Source organism: Ammospiza caudacuta, chromosome 7 (assembly GCF_027887145.1).
Source record: "Ammospiza caudacuta isolate bAmmCau1 chromosome 7, bAmmCau1.pri, whole genome shotgun sequence".
NCBI lineage: Eukaryota > Metazoa > Chordata > Aves > Passeriformes > Passerellidae > Ammospiza > Ammospiza caudacuta.
The window spans coordinates 5,034,957-5,047,984 of NC_080599.1; the positions used below are offsets into that span (position 1 = coordinate 5,034,957).

The following is a 13,028-nucleotide window of genomic DNA, read 5'->3' on the forward strand; positions in this document are numbered from 1 at the left end:
TCACGCTCATCTCCTTGTGCTAGCAACAAAAAATTTATAGCAGCCCTATCCTGTAACACAGCGTGGTGTATGCTACCTACATCAGTGGTAAGCTCATTCCGGATTGCAGATGTAATGTTAATTTGTTTTCCTGTCCAACAAGCCAATTGTTTGAATGCTGTAGGGGCCTGTGATGAAGCTAATCCTGGTGTAAAAAGTGATGCCAGGATAACTGAAGGCCAATTCCACAATTCTACATTATCCTTGCAGTCTGAGCCTAATAGATGCTCACTACATTTTGGACGTTGGAATTTGTGCCTGATGTCAAGCATCTGTTGAATGCTAGGGGCAAACAGTGTCAATTTCCCAAACTAGCATGGTCCTCCTAATCCTTTCTGAGGAATTGCAGGCCAAGCTTTATCTCCACCAAAGAGAAACAAAAGTAGAAAAAAGTTATTGCAGAAGCTATTGTAGAAGGGACTTTTCTCTCCAATGATGTAGAAGCTTTTCTTGTAGTAACTAATGCTGCAAGTAGAGTTTGAGAACCTTTCGACTGGAAGATTTTAGAAAAGATGAGAGCTGCATTTTCACAATTTGGTTGAAAATGCCAACTTGCACAGTCACTTCTGCAGTATATTTTTCCATCTAACGCATTAATTCCAGCTGATGTGCATACCCTATTAAGACTTAGAATGCCACCCCATCAGCAGGTGATGTTTCATAAAAGCTGGGAGGAAAAGTGTGCTCAAGAAGCAGCAAGACCTAGAGTGCAGGGTGATCCTCTGTATGGTTTAACAGCACGACAGTTACTTGGCAAAGGGCCTGGGGCTACTGCCACTGCCCAGGCTAGGAGCATTGATCAAGTCTTACAGATGAGCCAACAACTAGCATGTAATGCATTTCTTGCACTTCCAGATAAGTTACAACTATGTCTTTTACAGAGATTTGTCAAAGAAAGAACGAAGACTTTGATAAATTTGTAGACAAATTGCATGAAGCTATCTATAATCATTCTGATTTAAATTCAGACACAAAGATACAATTGGATGGACTTTGGGATCATTTCTCCATTCCAAATGGCTTTCATTCACAAGAGCCTTCCATCTCTTCCAAAAATTGCCTGCTGAAACTCTTCTGCTCCCATCCAAATCAGTTCACTACTCCAGCATAACCCTTGAAGCACGGACAGATGACTCTTCAACTAATTATAGTAGAAAAGAAGTGTATTTATTGCAGCCCTGGTCACATGTGAACTAGTTTCCAAAGACACGTGCAAGGAGTTGCAGACTCCTGCTCTCTATTTCTACAGAAAAGGTTTCACATTAGGTTTCTAAGGACCCATAATACATAATTATCACCTGCCTGCTTCGCATTTTTATCAGCTGAATATCTGTTACAGCTGCACAATTGTATTCCCTCAAGTGGATCGGAAGGATTTTGAAATGAGGGAGTGGTTGTATGGGAGGAAGAAAGCTGTCTTCCCCATGGTGAACTCTCCTCCCATGGCGAGTTGGCAAGACCTTTTGACCTGCTGCTCATGGTCCAAGGCTCTCCTAACTGTTCAATTACTCTTAAGGCAAGGTCTTTCTATGGTCTCAGCTTCTTCACAATTGCTTCCTCTATCCCTGTCACTCCTAGCTTTATGTTCCTAATATATTTGGTACTCTTTAACTAAGGCACATGATTTCTGCTAGCTGTATTACTAACTTAGCTTCTTACCTCATTTTAAAATCTTAACTAAAATATGCAATCTTCTACTATCCCAATTCTATTCCCAGCTGGGCCCTTGACCCATCTGCACTTTTCAATTATCCTCATTACATTTTCAGCTAACCCCTTGACTCACCTCAGGCACATCCCCGACTGCCTCTCTCCCAGCAGCTCAGAGCTGCATTGCACAGCGCTTGCTGTGCACCACAGAGCACAAAGCAGGCTGGCCTGGTGGGCCTGAATATTTCTGCCAAACACTCTGCATCTCACACCTTTGCTCTGGCTCAGTGCAGAACTGCAGGATTGCAGGCGCTTCCTCCCAGAGCTGCGTGAGGCGCTGGCTCCTGCAGATGGGCCCTGCCAAGCTGTCCCTGCCTCACGCTGGCCTCGCTTCCCTGGCACAAGTGCCGGGCCTGAAGGAGCTGCCCTGTGCTCCAGCCTGCCGAGCAGCCCGGCTCCCTGCCCCGGTGCCCAGAGTGCTGCACACACTGCTGGCCTTTGCCAGGAGTTGCAGGGCAGCCGGCAGAAGAGGAGGAATCCTCAGCCAGCCCAGCGGCCCGCGGCTGCCCTTGGCCTTTCTCTGCTCCTGGGCACACTCCAGACGGCCATGGCCTCCAGGCCGGGCTGTGCCCAGCACGGCTGCGCTTCCCCTCGGCAGCAGCCAGCTGCCACCTGGGCTCTGAGAGCGGAAGATTCGCCCGCTCCCAGCAAGAGGCACCCAGGGCCCGGCTGCTGCCTCTTGCAGCTCCAAGGGCGTCCTTCCAGCCTGCCTCTGCCGGGGCTCAGGCTGCTCCGGCCTCTGCCGGGGCTCTGCTGGGGCTCCAGCCCGGGCAAGGCCGGGCCCGCTCTCACCTCACAGGCGCTGACAGCTCTGCGCCACAGGAGACCTTCCCAAGCACCCTCTCTGATCTTTCTGCTTTCTCACTTGAGCAAGGCTCTCCTCCAGCCAAAGAGATTATTGCATTTAGGGATACAAATCCAAATGGCAGGAACCCCATTGCTCTCCAGTCACAGCTGAAGGCCTGCATCTGCACAGGGTGTTTGGGCTGCCTCATTCTTCCTTTGGTTTTGCCTTCAAATGCCATTGCCCTTTCTGCCTCAACTAGAAATACCACAGCTGCGCCATAACCAGCCAGTGGGTCATATTCCAAAGGCAGTGCGGTCTGGAGAGGATGAATGAAGAAGAGCCCTCCTCACTTATGAAACCATACAAAAGAAGCCATATGTGTGACTTAGCACCAATAAAAAACAATAGGTAATTCAGAAGGAAATGTTGAATTTTCTGAAGGGGTCAGAAGGAGGAAAATCTTCAAAGTGAGTTGATGTTTCAGAAACTTTATTAATTTCAACTCTAATCTATAATTCTATGCTACAAATCTCTTCAGCAACCCTACTCTACAATCCTACTCTAAATTGGTAACAGAGATAACACCTTGACATGATTGCTATGTTCTCGTCTCCTAGGGTTAGGTTTAGGCTTAGGATTAGGCTTAGGTTTAGGCTTTGGTTTAGGCTTAGGCTTAGGCTTAGACTTAGACTTAGGTTCAGGTTTGGGTAAAGGTTTAGGCTTTGGCTTAGGCTTAGGGTTGGGGTTAGGGAAAGGGTAAGGGATAGAGGTAGGGATAGGGTTAGGGTTTAGGTTAGCATTTAAGTTTAGAGTTAGGTTTTAGGTTTAGAGTTTAGGGTTAGGGTTATTCGTCTTCTTCACTGAGTTGATGACTTGTGCCAGGATGAATGGTGGCTTGGCTGAAGTTACAAATGGATGCTGTCCACCGGAAAAAAAAAATACAACAAAGAAAAGTGAACCATTACTTTCCAAGCTCATTGCTTCAGGGACTCAATCAGGATACATCAAGTTCCTGGAAAGACCCAGAAAGAGGAGCAAAGGGACCATCTGCTCCCCAGTCATCCCCAATGTGCAAGACCTTGCCATCACAGGCAAACCTGGCCCAGAATCCCACTCATCTGTTTATTGTGATGTCTTCATCATGCTGGGATTTTTGCCCTGCCAGTGCTCTAGAAATGGCGCTTTCTGTCCCTGGGTTTTCTTCCTTTCAGGAAACTCCAATGACTCACATAGGTCCCTGCCTTGGAAAGACAGGCACTGTGCTGATTCCCACAGGGACAGAAAGCAGTGTCTGCCTTTCCATGCCCTGCCCCTCGTGTGCTGGATGGCACCTTCCTTCCCAGCAGGGCCAGCCCAGTGGCACTGGGCCCTGCAGTTCCCTCTCTGCCACACAACCTGGCAGTAACCCTGGCACAGTTCCTGTCTGCTTGAGCGTGCCAGGCAGCAGATGGGGCTGGGACAAGTCCCTCCCAGCTGTCCCAGTTTGTGTGGCAGAAACCTCTGAGGGTGGGCTGGGGGGCACCAACCAGGGCCCCTCAGAGGCTCACAGTGAGCCCCCCACAGCCCCTCCTGCCCACAGCCAAATCTCTGACCCCTAGGCTGGGACTGGTTTCCTTGGGTTCCTCCACCACCATTTCATGTCTCTGTACCCTGCATTGCTCTACTTCAATTCTTTTGCCATTAGATAAAACTGAACACTCCACCAAATCACAAAAGAGGGCAACAGAAACAGTCAGAGGACAGAGCACCTCTCCTCACAGGAAATGCAGAGGGAGCTGGAGTTATTCAGTTTTGTGAAGAACAGGCCCCAGGGAGACTTTATTGCCACTTTCCAAGACTTCACAGTGGCTTTGAAGAAAGTGCGGGACATCTTTTTTAACAGGGCCAGTTACAATAGGATATGGACAAATAGTTTTAAACACTAAGGGCATCTAATCAGAGTAGGTCTAAGGAAGAACTTGTTTACTCGGAGCATGGTGCCACCCTGGCACAGCTTGCCCAAAGAGCTTGTAGGTGCCCCATCCCTACAACCATTCCAGCTCTGGTGGCAAAGGGCTCTGAGCAACCTGATCTCTTTAAAGATGTCCCTGCTCATTGCAGGACACTTGCACCAGAGGACATTTACAGGGCCCTGCCAGCTCAGCCCAGTCTAGGATTCCTCACCATTTTCATTTGAAGAGCAGCAAGAGTGGAGGTGAGGAGGAAGGGGGCTCATCTGCTGCCTTGGGCTTGAGTGGAGGAGGAGCCCATCCCTCAGAGCCTGTTTCACCTGCAGCCCCTTCACATTTTACCTGCAGGAGCTCCTTGGCAGACCAGCGCTGCTCCTCGTCTGTCTGCAGGCAGCAGCTCAGGAAGTCACGCAGCAAAGCCGAGAGGAGCTTGGGCTGCCGCAGCTGTGGAGTCCCTACTGTGGCTATCAGGTATGTAGCCTGGAGAAAAAGGAGACACCAGGCTCCACCTCCTGCTTTCACATCTCTAAGGCTCTCCCAGATCCCTTTGTTTAATCTCTGTTCTTCAGTGGCAGTTTCTGCCCTGGCACAGACCCAGAGATGACTTTCCTTTACCAACCAAAAACCCAAACCCCGATGCAGCCACAGCTTTTCCACCATCCTGCAGATCTTGCCTTGGCAGCTGATTTCATTGCCTGACCTAGTTAGTGGGAACTACATCAGCAAAAGGACATCTGCTTCTCTGAGGATTCATGCCAGCTTGAGATGGTTTTTGGAAGAGGGACTTTGCTATACTAACTAATTTCAAGGGTTAGTACATGAAAGGCATCTCTGCAGTGCTTGTTGGTCCTTTAAGCACATGTGCCCTAGAACAAAACTCATCAAGCTTTTTGTGCTGTTCTTGAAAACAATGGGAATTGGAAGAAAAGAAAGGAAATCCATCAGTTAATAGCCAGGTAGGGAAACAAACATTTACAATCTCCTCTTCAACACAGACACATTAAGATGCCTGCACAAATGTATTGGGATGAAAATGCCTGCTTGAGCACACAGAAGCCACTTGCAGCTCTGTCTCTCAGCAGTCTGAAAATTTCAGCTTCCCACTTTTGCAGCAAAAGAAAAATTGTCTAGGTCAGAAGAAGGAGAGGTTCCATCCCTATGGACACCCTCTAGTCATTTGGCTGCTCAAGTCAATGCATTAATGGTAGGCCCATCCCAGAAAGTGCCAGGAAACAAACAGGAGGTTTTGGCAGGCTCTCCACATCACCAGGCTCTGGCTTGGTGATGTGCAGAATGTTGCTTGGGCTAGGAGAGAAACACGGTCACTGAGTGTTTCAGCAGCACTGCACAAGAAGCAGAAGAGACTCTGTGGCCTTTACACCCTCATGCCCATGTTTTCCAGTGAGAAGAAACTGCACACAGGGTTAGGTTCCTCTCTAAAGACCATGGTTTTAGAAACTTTGTTGGGTTTGGGTTTCCTTCCTTCATTTCTGGAAAGATAACAACACTTTTAAGATGCTTTTTCCCGTTATTAAGGCCATCTACACAGACAAAAGAACTGGAACCACTAACCCAAAGGAAAGTGTTGAGTGAGAATGGAGTTTGTTTGGAGTTTGTTTGCATGTGGTAAGGCTTGAGTTCCCCCACTGATGCAACCAAAAGTACAGCAGATGCTGATGTGTTGCAGGGACATTTGTAGGAGGGGACCTTGGTGGAAGTAGTTCCAGCAGATGGCAATGGGATTTTGTCCAGTGGCACAGAGGACATGGGAGAGGTGAGAAAGACAGTGGGATCAGTTAGTATTTGCTCCTTACCGTGCCAGAACTTTCGCTCAGGTAAGGAGGTTCTTGTTCTATCATTTCAATTCCCACAATTCCAAAAGACCATATGTCCACTTTGGGGCCATATGGTTGACCTGTCACCACTTCAGGTGCCATCCACCAAGGAGTCCCGGTTACCGAGCGCCGTCTGCTCTGCTCAGGGGTGAGCTGAGTAGCGAGGCCAAAATCAGCTGAGGAGAAAGCAAAATACTGGTTTTATCTGAATTCTGTGCAATTAGGAAAGCAAGCAAAAGAATTCCCCAGCAGAAGTTTGAAATTGCTCTGTTGAATCTCCTGGCATTGGTGACTTTAAAAATCCCCCCATGTTTTACACTGCCTCTAGCAGTGGCTTTTGTTCTTTGGAAACTTTAGACTTGTAACTCCCTCCCTCTGGAAGGGACCCACACAGAGCAAGGCCACTCTTGACTGCTTGTGGCTCCTTCTACCTCTGTGCACGTTGCAACTGTGCCATCAGCTCGCAGCAGGGGTCCCTGCACGCCCACCAGCACCATTTTTGGGGAGCTGGCAGTCACGCCAAGCAGCCCCACACCCACATCCCTGGAACGCTGCACCTGACCAAGAATATACTGACCCAGTTTGACAGAACCGTCGGTTCTGAGAAGGATGTTGTCACTCTTCACGTCTCGATGGATCACATCGTTTGCATGAAGAAAATCCAGTCCTTGCAGGCACTGAGCGAGAAAACAGAAACAGAAGGGCAAAAATGAGTGATGTGATTTCATCACACAAGAAAGGAAACAAAAAATCTAAAAGATTCCCTCTCCAGGGGAATGGGGAGTAATGGCAGAACAGTAATGGCCACTGAGAGGAAGAGCTTGCTGCTACAACACTTGCAGAGCAGGACCTTTCTGAGGAAAGGCACGTCAGCTTTTGAAAGAGCAACAGCACCTGCTGTTGTAGGCTGTCCCCTGCCAACCAGCCAGGATGACTCCTGCTGCAGCGCATGTGCTCAGAAGCAAAGAGCATTCTGGCTGCACTCCTATCCTTTTTAGCTGAGCACTGAGAGAAACGAGTCTCTCTTTTCTTTCTTTGCTGTTTGTTTCAAATCCTGCCACCAGCACCTTTGCTTTTACAGGCAAGGAATGCAGTGAAGACAGACTCCAGGCAAACATTTAGAGAGGCAAGGTGGAGAACAGCAAATACAAATACAAGAGACAGAGCGAGAATACAACAGCAGGAGATAGTACTGGCACTGAGTACAGGGAGTGCAGGGGCACTGGCAGGCCTTTCACTTGAGATGCTTTTACTTGCCCATAGCATACCAGCAACACAGAAACAAAGCTCGGCACAGGAAACCTCTCCTGTTCTGAGTCCCTGTTTCCCAGACAATCCTGTCCAAACCCTTGGAAACACAGCTGGGATTGCTGACCTCCCGACTGATGGCTGCCATCTCATCTTCAGACAGGCAGGTCTGGCTGACGATGTCGCTCAGGACACCTCCATCCATGTACTCTATAACCAGCAAGAGTTCCTCGCCCAGAAGGTAGCTGAAAGAAGGGAACAAGGGGGTAGAGATGAACATGCATGGCTACGTTGATTTTTTGCTTCCAGGTTTCTTATTTCCAGGTGCCTTTGTGACAAGGACAGAATCAAAGGAATAGACATTCCCTCTTGGCTGTGCATTATTTGCAATCTGTGCAGTCTCATAGAGAAAGACACATCTGTGAAAAAGGAGATGTCTTAGATGGGCAGCAAATGAAAAGTGCAGTTTAGAAACAGCCCAGATAAAAAACATGTCAGGCATGGTGTTTCTGGAAATAAGCACCTAGTCTTCCTGGCATGCATAGCAATGGCAAAGAGGGGCAACAATCCAAGGGAAATCCACTTTAGGATGGTTCATCTGCACTTAAGAAACTTTAAAAAATCAATCCCAAATAAATGTGGAGGCAGTGAACTTTGAGGCTATTGAGTTGGGAAGATACAGCTGATCCAGGTTTTGAATAATTTTGGAGTAATTATCAAACTAGGTGTGCCAGGAAAGACTCACGCAGACAAGATGCACTCTCTTCTCATCCATTGGAGATGAGTAGAGAAATACGAATAAATAAAAATTAACAGCTTTACTTGCTGCCACTGACCAAAGTGGGTTTTTAACCTCTCATGTTTGCTTTATATAAACACACATCCATGGGATAAGACCGTGACCTCTCACCTGTCTAAATAATTCACAACGTTGGGACTCCTATACCTCTTCATGATCATTATTTCATTAAAGGTTAGCTCCTTCCTCCTCACTCCTTGAAGATTTATTTTTTTTATTGCCACCTAAAATGACATTGAAAATCATGAACTTGAGAGGTTGGTGGCACGAGACCACAAGGCACGTGGAGCGAGTGATTTTGCAATGACACAGCTGAGCTGTGCCAAACTGCCTTGTGATTAGGCACTGCAGTAATCAGGAACTGACATTCCAACAGCCCATTTCTCTGCTCCCTTGGGAGCCAGTTACAGGACATGTGGGGCCACTGACATTTGGCCTTGACCACTTGGTAACAGCGGTGTCTCAGTTATCACCCACAAACCTCTGACCGCACTCTCTGCTGCTTTGTTTGGGACTCAGAAGAAGGAATCCATGCCTTAATACTCTGTGGATACATCTTGTGATATGGGCAGGGCTTAGGGCTTTCAGGGAGGCCTTGCAGGTCTCTCCCTACCTGCAGTTCCCAAGTGCAGCACTGCAGGTGGCCAAGGAACTACCAGTAACTTTCAGATGGATTTGCTGGCAGCCAGAAATGAGAATTCAGGACTCTGAAGCTTTAGCCCCAAAGAGCAGTGAGGTGCTCGCAGGCACCACCTTTGTTTTAGCAATGGAGAGCGAGTGAGCGCGTCCTTCTCTGAAAGGAACCGCTGCCCTCTGTGCCTTCCTTCCGGCAGCTGAGGAAGACAAAGTCCCAAATGTGTTTTGTGGGCTGGGACCAGTCTGTGTTTCTTGTGCCTTTTCAGCACAGCTCTGCCCAAAGCTCCAGCCACGGCTCACACCAGAGGGGAAAGCCCTCGAGTGCAGCAGAGTCTGCAGGGGCTGTTGACACTTACCTCTCCTCCTGTGGCACTGTCGAGTGCTCTATAAACATCTCCAAAAGTCCTAGAAACAAAACAGAAGCAGAGAAAGGAGAAGCTGTTTAGATCTTGCAGTGAAAGCCAGCCCACACAGGAGATCTCTGCTGGAAGTGTCAAAACCTGCAGGATGCAGGAGGGCTCTGCCAGAAGGGAGATGATGCATTTTCCTCTCAAGTGCATGGACACTGGGCCTGTTCCTGAAGCACTGGGGTTCAATTTCTCAAGGGAGTTTAGTCTTTCCTCTTGGGTTTCACTGTCTAAACAGTGTGGTTCCTTTCCTGACCACAGAGTGTTTCCCTCTTCAAACCAGGGGAAAGAATTGTTTCTAGGAACTGTTATCTCACAGCTTTGATAGGGCATAGGTTGCTCTTTCAGGCTAGCAAGTTTCTTCTCTTTTCATTAGTGTTCCAGTATGATTTTGAGATATACAAAAAATTCTAAAGATATTAACACAGAGCTGTCCCACACTTGAGAGACAAGGAGACCTTCCAGGTCCTGTTCCTTGATGCAGGCATGACCTCGGTAGCAAGGCATCTCTGACAATGCCTTCTGAGCCCACTCACAAATTCTGAGCAGCATTGAGAGATGGGACAATCTATCCCCAGTGTGTGATCATCTTTGCAGCTGGCCTGACTTCACGCTGGATAGACATTCCACCCCAAAAACACCTGGCCCACGGTTGTGCAGGAGTAACTGCTGTTGGACTCACCCGCTGCCAATATAATTCAGATGCGTGTATTTCATCAGGGGATTTTCAGTGGTGTTCACCATTCTCCCTGAGGGAAACAAAATGCAAGATGCTGACTTTAAAGCAGAGATCCCAGCTTCCAGGAGATACAAAAGGCAGCCCCAGTGCCTGGAGCTCTGAGCCCTTTGTGGTCGGCTGGGTAACAACAACCACAACCAGGCAGACAGCCCTGCAGCACAGGTGGCCAGCACAGAGACTGATTTGTACAGTCTTTTGAAGAGTTCTCTTGACAGGAAACAAAGCACAGGGACATACAATCCCAGGAGAGGAGGACATCTTCCCCACCTTTCAGCAGTTTGCCAAAGGAATGCCTTCCCATTTGTAAACCAGAGCAGCTCCAGCTGTAACCGATCCTGACGGGGCTTTCAGCATCAGGACCCTGACCTGTTTGTGAGCAGGCTGAGCTCAAAGATGCCCCTCTCCCAGCTAAGGAAGGCTCCAGCCTCTGCAGTCCCTCCAGCCCTCAGGGACAGGGCAGCAACCACAACAAGGCTGGCAAAGCCCAAGCATGAGCACTGACAGGCACTGATGGGAAGAAGCCAGAGTGAGCCTGAGCCCCAGACAAGCTGTTGCCCCCATTCAGGACACAACAGGATGGGCTTTGAGATCAGCCACACCGAGGCACAGATCAGTGCCCTTTTTGTCCCAACAGGTGATGGCAGACACAGAATCCACTGGGCTCTGGTCTCAGCCCCACCAGGTCTCTTATCTGAGAGCACAGCACTGGCAGCTGTTACGGGCAAGAAGCAGATTCATTGGGTTGTGCTGCAGAATCACAAAGGGCTTGATGTGTTTTCCTAGAGACTGATCTGAGCAGGGCCTGGGCCAATGGGTAGGATTCTAACAGTCATGGGAAAGAGTGGGAATCAGGTATGGAAAAGTGCCATGGATCTGAGGGATATACCATGGCTGGGCTGGAGGCTCTCTCCTGAGAAATGCCTGCAGTACAGTTTTATCTGATCACGCCACTTGGATGTGTCTCCTGGAAACATCTTGATAAGCATAAAACTAGAAGATTAAATAAAGTTTGTTATCAAAGTCTCTGTTTTTTCTTTGAGGGCACATGGGAAATACCTTGTGCTCTCTATTTGTCCTGTAACCTGATGTTCTTTCAAAGTAGTTCTAATTGACAAAAAGATAGCATTCTCTTCTTGACAAAAATATAGCATTCTCATGAAAATAAACTGCAGATGTAGTAGTGGTAACAGGAACAGTCATAAAAATGACATCAGTAAAACGTGGGGTAGAAGGGCTCCTTCAGGATGGAGAAAAACACAACAAAAAACCCCCACCAAAAATGAACAGAAAAGCAATCCCACCCCACCCCCCCAAAAAAAAATCTCCAACCAAAAAGACAAAACTCCAAAGTCAGTCCATTTCTGTGAAGTTTTTTTGCTGTGATGACTGGTTGAAAGTCAAGAGTCTAAGGAGAATTTAGGAAGCTAAAAATTCTGTTCAGTTTGGCCACTGGCACACAGGACTTGCCTAGATCATTTGCTAGGTCACAGCCTTCTGCTGATCCAAGAACAATCCCTGCTTCAGCCTTTAGCAGAGAGCGAAGCTCAGGCAAACCCAAGCCAGTCCCAGGTGCCCTCAGAGGCAGCAGGAACACCCAGAGCTCTCTCGCTGCCTCGGAGCACAGCACTGCCTCTGGGGAGTCCTAAATGGCCCTGTGACACCGAGCTCAGGAGGAGCATTTGGTACAGCTCTGCTGACACCTGCACACAACACACTGTCCCTCAGATAAGAAACACCCCAGACGTACCCAGCAGCTCCAGGTACTCCTCCTCAATCTCCTGTTCCCGGGATTTGCCCGAGCCTGAGTTCCCAGGTTTCACAGAAGGACTTCCTCGAGGTGATGCTGCTGCAGCAGCAGGTTCAGAGCCCATGATGTGCTGGACCTGGAGCATTTCTGGTGGGCACTGCTCCTGTGCCTCACTCCTAACTTGGGGTCCTTCATTGCCACACATTCCCTGCAAGTCTTCGCAGGCTGCCCGGTGAGATGTCAACACTTGCACCTCAAGTCAAACAGAACAAAGCAGTCAGACACTACAGCTTGTCCCTGTCAGCCAGGAGTCATCGACTGTGAGGAAAGGCAAAGAACAGATTGACAGGGGATACAACAGCTTGTTTCAATCCTCCATCCTGGGTCACCAAGTTCCACTGTAAAAACACCTCAAGAAAAAAGGAGAGCAGGAACAGGCCAGCAGGAATCAATTTGGATGACTGCTGGCCAAAAGGCCAAAGGACAAGTTTCACTGTCCAGGGCAGATGTTGAGATTCAGCACACCAGGAAATGTCCTTCAGAGTGACTGTGATACACACACTACAGCAGCATGGCACTCAGAGGCATGGCCCCACTCCCTGCTGCTGTGCACTGGAAAGGCAAGAAGGGCAGAAACCACCAGATTGGTGACTGCAGTGGCTGCATCCCTCTTTCACTCACTTGGTTTTGCAGAGACTGACGGAAGCGATTAAGTTTCTCTCTGATGATTTTCATTTCTTCCTCCAGCTGCTTATGCCTTGCCTTGATCATACTGTGAGCTGTCTGAAGCTCTGCATCCAGCTGTTCCTTCATGTTCTCTAACAAACAAAAGAGAGGACATTTCATGAGTGGAGTGGCTGACACTCTTTCATTCACCTGGTTTTGTTGATCGCCCCTCTGCTGGTGGAGATTCTCCTCTTGAATTCTTCCCATGTCTTCCTTGTTCTTTCTCTTCACTGCCATGATGTCACTCTGAGCTTCAGGCAGCTCTGCTTGTGGCTCTGCCTTGATGTTCTGTACACACAAAAGCAGAGCAAGGGACTGAGAGCTGCCGTCAGGCTCACCTTTTTTCCTCTTGCAGCCTCCAAATCACATTTATTCAGCCCCTTCTTTCTGCTTCCCTCCCCACATC

At 48.5% G+C, this 13,028-nt stretch overlaps 1 protein-coding gene across 1 annotated transcript; it reads right to left on the reverse strand.

Moving 5' to 3' along the window:
* Positions 1-3,361: 3,361 nt before the first annotated feature.
* LOC131560228 (serine/threonine-protein kinase PAK 1-like) lies at positions 3,362-6,359 on the reverse strand. The gene is made up of 3 exons (XM_058808894.1): positions 6,300-6,359; positions 4,828-4,965; positions 3,362-3,454 (listed from the first exon to the last, which is right to left on the reverse strand). Exons 1-3 carry the CDS (start codon positions 6,342-6,344, stop codon positions 3,362-3,364), a joined length of 276 nt encoding a protein of 91 aa, XP_058664877.1. The 5' UTR covers positions 6,345-6,359.
* Positions 6,360-13,028: the final 6,669 nt, after the last annotated feature.

Excerpts from the sequence above, each read along its gene's own strand:
- LOC131560228 (XM_058808894.1), bottom strand. The coding sequence starts at position 6,344 with ATGATAGAACAAGAACCTCCTTACCTGAGCGAAAGTTCTGGCACG. Across the intron at positions 4,966-6,299 it reads TGAGCGAAAGTTCTGGCACG|GCTACATACCTGATAGCCAC; the intron begins GTAAGGAGCAAA and ends CTTTTTCTCCAG. Across the intron at positions 3,455-4,827 it reads CTGCCAAGGAGCTCCTGCAG|CATCCATTTGTAACTTCAGC; the intron begins GTAAAATGTGAA and ends TCCGGTGGACAG.